At 39.3% G+C, this 8,141-nt stretch overlaps 1 protein-coding gene across 1 annotated transcript in view; it reads right to left on the bottom strand.

Annotated features, from left to right (window-relative positions):
• Nucleotides 1-442: 442 nt before the first annotated feature.
• The window catches only part of LOC126273409 (tetra-peptide repeat homeobox protein 1-like), a 29,220-nt gene continuing 21,521 nt past the window's right edge, over nt 443-8,141 (bottom strand). The window contains exon 3 of the mRNA XM_049976959.1: nt 443-516. Coding sequence (XP_049832916.1) covers nt 443-516 — 74 coding nt within the window. The remainder of the gene's footprint in view (nt 517-8,141) is intronic.

Here is an 8,141-nt window from a genome sequence, read left to right as displayed (position 1 = left end):
CAGATTTGTTCGGTCTGCCGCATTCAACTCGATGCGGGTGACTGGATGAGAGGCAACACACGTTGCATGCAACTCCACAGGGTGAAGTTTTCGTTCCAAGAGGGACACAGAGGGCAACTGCTTCTTCTCATAACGTCTTCTCGTTAAAAAGTACGCACTGTGCTGGGTCTATATTAGCGAAATGGTTCCCAGTTTCCGTCAATACGTATTTTCTTTGTTAAGGACGTTGCAGAGCCATAGTGAAAGTTTTCAAAATGTCCAAGTACCTAGTATCAACATTAGCAACATTACAGGTTTCTAGATGCTCACCAGATTCTCCAGACGTAACTCCAATCCAAACGGTTTCGGTATTAATGGTTGAAGACCAGTAGATCAATCAGGAACTCAACTGAAAGAGTTTTCGCAATTGTGATTTTGTCACACTAAATGACACTAGGCAAACTCAGGATATTTGCAACGCCTCTTTTCCTGTGCCTCTCGACCCAGAACAGTTCTCGACAGTGAGGATGCGCTTTCCTGAAATTACGAAAAACGACGTAAATTATTTTTAGTTTCTCGATTTAATGTTTGCTACTTTTGTGTTAGTCATTGTTTCAAACGGCGATTCCCATATAAAAGGGATATTTAAAAAAAATTATATTTCGATATGTATTTCAAAAAGTAATGAAAACGTAGTTCTGCATCAGTTGAGTATCTCACATTTAATTTCACCTTAACCATATCTATAGTTTGAGAGCTTCTCGACTCTGCCGAACTAGTACAAACATTCAAATACATGGAACAGTCACCCGATTTCTGGGAAAAAATTCAGCAACTGGTCACTTCTATTAATCGTTTATTCTAAGCCATTACAATTTTGGGTGTTTTAAGCACAGGTGGAGCAAATAAAAGTGGCCCGGACGAGTTGATGCGATTGGTCGTGAATGTATGGATATAACAACATCCCTTGATCTGCACACCACGTGTACGCCCACCACGTGATTCACACCGAACCTTAGACTCCATCTGCACAATAATCACACCTGAGAGAGATGTTGGCAGAGTTCATTCTGGTCGCTGTACACCCGTGTGAACTGATTTGTCAGTGTGCGATTACTTTGTGTGGGGAACCCTCAAGATTAAGATATTCCCAATAACCTTCATAGTCTTCAGTAACTGCAGCAGAACATTTCGGATGAAACTGCAGAAATTCCAGGAGTCCACCTTCGATTTTCCTTCAGCAATTTGCTGACAAGGGCATAAAAGTGCCAAGAGACGAATGATATTCGCTTTCAACATCTGATATAGTTAGGTTGGTACTGTATTTCCTTTTCTCTGCTGTATTTCTTTGTACCCTGAAACTCGGTTCGCCGGAGCACTTTTATTTGCTGCCACTCTGTAGAACGTCCTCTGATTTTTATATGGCGTTAAACATTTAAAATGTTGCTTAGTCTCACAAATAAAAATTCGTTGCTATTCTACAGTGAACATGCACAACAGTTTGATATTATATATGCAGAGGATGCCGAAAGCGTTGAATAAGCAGCCATTGGAGATAGGAGATGAGAAAAAGTTTTTTGTTTATATTTTTAAATTTCTACATGTGCGAAGCTTTCTCAGTTTTCCACCTGACAATGCCTGGAGGCTATAAGTGCAATCCTATACTTCATTAACGAATGATTTTAACAACCGAAGGCGACAATTACCTCTTAAACATTAGGTGCAGTCACACGCTCTCCATTACACTGTGATATTGCGGGATTTCAATACGCACGTAAGACGAAAATTAAATGAGAAAGTGACAGCAGACACAATACTCGTCACACATCAGGGAAAAATGCTGTGAAGAACATATTTGTCCCTGACACCTTCATCCAAACAATCTCAAGTAAAGAGCGACTTTGGAGATAACTAGAAGGCACTTCAACTCGCTGTATTGCATCAAACATTAAAGAAAATGTACAGAATTTAACAACGTTATACCAATTAAGTGGTTATAGACACGTAAGGTGCATGGAAAATATCCAAACTACATTCGTTTTGCTCATATTTTACTGTTTGCTCCTACTGGAGATAAATGTTAACTACTAATGGAAGAACCCAAAAGAGTAAGTTCCCAGTGGACCTGAAAGTAAATTATAATAATACTAAGAAATGTAGAAACGAAACGCCGGAAAGAAAAATGAAAAAGACGATGCAAAAAATGACTCTATGCACTATGGGACTTAACATCTTAGGTCATCAGTCCCCTAGACTTCGAACTACTTAAAACTAACCTAACCTAAGGACATCACACACATCCATGCCCGAGGCAGGATTCGAACTGAGACCGTAGTAGCAGGGCGGTTCCGGACTGAAGAGCCTAGAATTGTTCGGCCACATCGGCCTTCAGATGATACAAACGTGATAGAAGTAATCGGTGAGTTTTTACGTTTATTGCATCAGAAAACAATGACTAGGTGGTCAGCAAAAAGAAATAAACGCAAGAGTAAAAGTAGCGACTAGTGCATTTGGTAAACTACATAGGGTTTTCAAAACTAACAACCTGACATGTCTGAAAGGGGATGTTTTCAGTCTGTGTGCATTTCCCGATTTCATTAATTCCTCTCAAACATGGACTTAAATGAGAGAACCGTTCGATACCTAAGAGGTACTCAGCCAGTAAAGGAGGGCCATTGAGATAATTACCGGGAGAGACAGAAAACGAACAAACAGGGCAGGAAAAGAGCTGAAATGGGGAGTGTACTTAGGATTCTAATGAAAGTGCGATGTAGGTGACTAGAACATGTAGCCAGCGAATGTATGAAGGAAAGACGAAGGAATTACTCTGATGGAAATGCCAGTACAGGGCAATATAAAATAAATAGTTGCAACATGGACATGTGTATCAGAGGACTGTAAAGTCTTCATATGAACTTCATCTAGCAGTGGACGATAATCAGCTGTGAAATGATGATAGAGCACCTGGTACCTTACAACCCCTCCCAACTCAAAAACAAATCGTCGGTCGCCGTAAATTCAGGAAGAATGTGTCAGTAGTCAACGATCCAAACCAATGCTTTTTATTGGGTACATTCTGCTCATTTACAAAAATGGTGTTCACAAGTGAGCAAAGCTGACACGGACGTGACTTTGGTTAACAATTACTGAGTTTCATGCAGCTTCTTTGCACCTCCGTTCGCAAAAACTATGGTTTTACCTATGGATTAACATCGAATCCAACGCAAAGCGCAAACAGAATTTCCTGCGCTCTTGAATAAGTGCCTGGAGTATAAGAAATCATAGCACCATTCATAGGTTGACCGCCACACTTTAGAATCTGTTGTTTGACTGAGAAAGTTCAGCTACCTAGGAGACACAAGAGCTATGAGCATTACTGCGGTGCTGACAGCACTGTCGGTGAAAAACGTGTGTGTACGAATCTCGATGTGGAATCTAATATGCACTCCTCACATTTACTCGGAGCGTCGTTGTGTGCTACTTACAAGGACTAAAGGAAGATTAGTGCGTACACCGCCGCATTCTCCAATCCCCACTTGTACATGAGAAACGTAGACGCAAACAAATGCCGCTATGAGTCTTGGAGTTTTCCTGCGACAGGATAATTAATTACACGTGTGCACCTTCACTGTCCGTGAAAACTACACGTGCGACTCATTAAAGAAGTGAATTACTGCTCAGAATATTCATTACTTCAAAGAAACGTCCGTATCAGTTTGCGGAATCGTCATCGCAGAGAGCCGTAAAAGAAACCGTTGCTTTCCGAATAGACACTAAACAAGATTCACCAGACAGTATACTTTTAGTGGGAGATGCCACCAACAAGGAAACGCATTGCTGTACGTACAGTGAATTTACATCTCTCCGTCAACTAGACTCAGCTTTTCAAAGTAAAATTACGTACTGCACGGGATACGTAGAAGTTGAGAAGGAATGGAATCAGACAGTATCATCCTTTCTCAATCAACTTTCTCTCTACCATGTCTTGTTGGAAATCAAGAAATCCTATTTTCTTTCTTTCCACATCAGCTCCATTCAAAGCATATACCGCTGGATGATAAAAAATATGAAAAAAACACACACTCAATAGATTACCATTCCTAACGCGGTGTAGGAAAGCATTCAAAACAGAATCCAGTCTTCTAGGACTGGAGAAGTAAGTTTCTGCATTGTTCTCAAGGGAAACTTGCGTCGTTTCCCCTACGAAAATAGTGGCAAGATTTGGGAACTGGCAACCTACGTTCTCAATTATTTGCTGGATGTATTCCAATCTCTGTCTTCTTCTGTAGTTCTTACCCTTGATGTCCTGACAGATGTCCTACCAACGTGTCCACTCTTGTCAGTGTTTTCCATACATTCCTTTCTCCGCCGATTCTACGGAGAACCTCCTCATTCCTTACCAGTCCACCTAATTTTCAACATTTTTCTACAACATCACATCTTAGACGCTTTGTTTATCTTCAGTTTCGGTTTTCCCTCAGTCCATGTTTCACTGCCATACATTGCTGAGCTCCAAACGTACTTTCTCAGAAATATATATCCTCTTCGCTCCTTCTCTCAGGGTTAATTTGCTGCCTACGTGATAGAATTCCTTAGTATTGTCTACGTCGTGATCTCTTATTCTGATGTTAAGTTTCTCACTGTTCTCATTTGTACTACTTCTCATTACGTTCGTCTTTCCTCGATTTACTCTCAGTCCATGTTATGTACTCATTAGACTGTTCAATCCATTCAACAGATCCTGTAATTCTTCTTCACTTTCACTCAGGATAGCAATATCCTCAGCGAATCTTATTACTAATTTCCTTTCTCCTAGAACTTCCATCTCACTCTTGAACCTTTCTTTTATTTCCGTCATTGCTCTTCGATGTATAGATTGAGCACTACGCGCCTGTTTTACTCCTTTTCGAATCCAGCACGACGTTCCTTGTCTTCCAGTCTCACTTTTCCATCATTGTTCTCGTACGCATTGTATACCGCCCGTCTTTTCTTTCAGCATACCCATATTTTTCTCAGAATTTTGAACATCTGGGTCGAACGCTTTTTCCAGGTTGACATATCCTATTTCTCTTCAGTCTTGCTTCCATTACCAAGTCAGACATGCTTCTGCGAAGTCAGACATGGTTTGTGATGTCTTTTCGTCTCCTAAAGCCAAACTCATTGTCATCTAACACATCCTCAATTTTCTTTTTCATTATTCTGTATATTATTCTTGTCCGAAACTTAGATGCAATATTTGTTAAGCCGATTTTCCGATGATTCTCGCACTTTACGGCTCTTGCTGTCCTCGGAATTGCTTGGATATCGTTATTCCGGAAGTCTGATAGTAAACTGCCAGTTTTAACTGTATTGTCTAGGAATCCTGCGCTCTCGGTTCGCCTGACAAATAATCAAACAAGTCGTGTTAATGAGTTTCATTACGATAAGAAAAGATACAATACTTCAATTGCCAATTACATGGACGTGAAGCAGGCATTGGGCGAGATACAAAATAATCAGTCTTCTTCATTATTTGAGCTACGGCACTGTCAAGCTTTACACTTGCTCTCTGCATTGTCCGCCAGGAAATCTGATTCCCGGAAATACGGACCCCTGCCCTTTGCGGCTACAGTGGATACTACAAGAACCATAGCGTTTATAATGGTGTGTCAAGTGCAGTTTGCGTTTATTTCCTGAACGAGGTAAGCAGTGAACCTGTGCCCCTTCAAACTCCTCTTGAAGCTGTGGCTGTCAGGATACGGTCGATACAAGAAATAACTATCTGCAACGTGTATCTCCCTCCAGATGGTGCAGTAACCCTTGTAAGTAGGCTGTTTAGGTGTTCTTATTGGTAACGCCACGTAGCGCTCTGTATGAAAAATCACTGGCTGTTCTGTGTGCAGTCTGTGGCTAGTTTGCATTGTTGTCTGCCATTGTAGTGTTGGGCAGATGGATGTTAACAGCGTGTAGCGTTGCGCAGTTGGAGGTGAGCCGCCAGTAGTGGTGGATGTAGGGAGAGAGATGGCGGAGTTTTGAAATTTGTATGACTGGATGTCCTGAACTGCTATATACATTATGACTTTTGAACACTATTGAGGTAAATACATTGTTTGTTCTCTATTAAAATGTTTCATATCCTCAGGGGGGGTACACGCCTACTTTTTATACCATGTGTCTGGCAAGCACAAGGAGCCCTAGCTAATATGGTATTTGCTTATACAACTTTACACATTTGTACCATGTTTCTCCAACACATAAATTACACAGCTATCTGATCATTTAACTGAGAGAGACAAACATTTATTTTACTACATCAGTGACAGATATTTACGTAACTACACAGTAGGATAACTTCATACTTATGAAATTTTATTTTGTCTGTACTTTGTGAACTGTTCTTTTTTTTTTGAGTCATTGTGATACTATGAGAGCTTTGAATGTCGCATTTGGTGTGGAGTCATGATTTTTAAAATACGTTTGAGGTAGATGACACTATAGAAATGAGCAGAGAATTTTTTGGGTTTTGAAATTATGGCAGAAAGCTACGACGTTTTTGAGATTTGGCTGAGTTTTTATGATATTATTATGATGACAATGTGTATTATTCTGTTGAGGTATGTTTATGATCAATAAGCTGATGCTATATGAGGAATTTGATTATGCTATGTGTTTATTATGATGAAATATTGAAGTGTCGCCACAAGATCGACGTGTCGACGAATATGTATATGTGTAATAAGGTAAGGGGTAATGAACAGTGGTTAGGGACTCTGATATGTGAAAAAGGATGTTGGAAACCAAGAATCGTACTTTAAGAGCTATGAAATGTGTAAATGCGTGAATGTATCACAATGCTGGCTAAAATTTTTTGGACACTGTTATATTTATAGGATTTTGTTTCTACACATTTGTAACGAAAATTCTCGACCTGTGAAATTTTTATATGAGACTGCTGCCTACATATTTCGGTAAGAAAGTTAAGTGACTACCTTCACGTAATGCGTTGTGGGCACCCAGCTGCGCGACAGTCGCCTGGAAAAAAGTCATTAGTGTGTGCCTTTCAGAGGCACAGGTGAAAAAAAAGAGGCCATTATCCTCGCTATTGACATTTCTGTGTAGAAAGCATCGCAAATACGACACGCTCGAACTTGAAAAAATATAATTACACTGTGGAGCTCTTAATTAATGATATTTACTAAAATGCCTAATGAAATGAAGAGAAACCTTTACATCTAGTGCGTTTCTCGTTGAGAGTTTGCTCATTTTGTTTAATATCTAGTTTCTAGCTGCACTGCAGCATTGGTTAAAATAAAATTCTTATAGATGTACTAATAAAGATATTTTATGCCTACAGATCCAGTAAATATAACTTTATGATCTACTTAAAAAAACGAAGGAGAACAAAAAAGCTTCACAGGAATTGCATAAATGATTTGTTTACGGTTTGGTAACTTGTCTGCTAGAGTAAGTCAAAGTGATGCATTACTCTAGTGTTAAGATGTGACATAGGTATTACATATTTCCTATCCTTACTGTAATATTTTTTCTGCTTGAGCTTTGTCATGTTTAGGTATAAGTTACTGCATTTGCTGCTGCTGTTTGCCAGGCATAGTGTTACTGAATTTGACTTTGTATTATTCTGTTAAGCCAGTTTCACTAATGGTTTATTTTTATTGTTTGCTGCGCATTGCCTTATATTAGTTGTTATATTGCATTTGCTTTGCTAATTTAAGCTGCTTGCGTTGCAAATTTGCATTTTTTTGTCATTGCTATTTGTGTTAGCTGTTTTGTGCTGCTGCATTGCCTCGTCCCTTAGTTTAGCATCTGAGCTCAGTAGATTTAAGTTAGCTTAAGAGGGGGTAGGCTATATAAGAGAAGTTGTGACGAATTGGAAGAAATGCATTGAGAAGCTATAAGAAAATGGTTTGGCCAAAAAAGTATTTGAAAGAGGATATGAACAAAAAAGTAGGGTTTATAGACAACATGTTTAGGTAGGATTTTCTTGGAAATAAATGATGAGGTAAGATAATGGAAAATAATGAGGTAAGAAATATGTGAACAAATAAATACAGAAAGCATGCTTGGGATTTTTTTGGTGGAAACAAATGTTGAAATAAGATGAAAGATCTACAGAATGAAGTTTTGGGTTGGACTGCAGTACCAAATGTCCACAAATGTCACAC

This window comes from Schistocerca gregaria, chromosome 5, assembly GCF_023897955.1.
Source record: "Schistocerca gregaria isolate iqSchGreg1 chromosome 5, iqSchGreg1.2, whole genome shotgun sequence".
Classification (NCBI taxonomy): domain Eukaryota; kingdom Metazoa; phylum Arthropoda; class Insecta; order Orthoptera; family Acrididae; genus Schistocerca; species Schistocerca gregaria.
The sequence above is the reverse complement of the archived record's forward strand: the minus strand, read 5'-3'. Positions and strand labels throughout refer to the sequence as shown.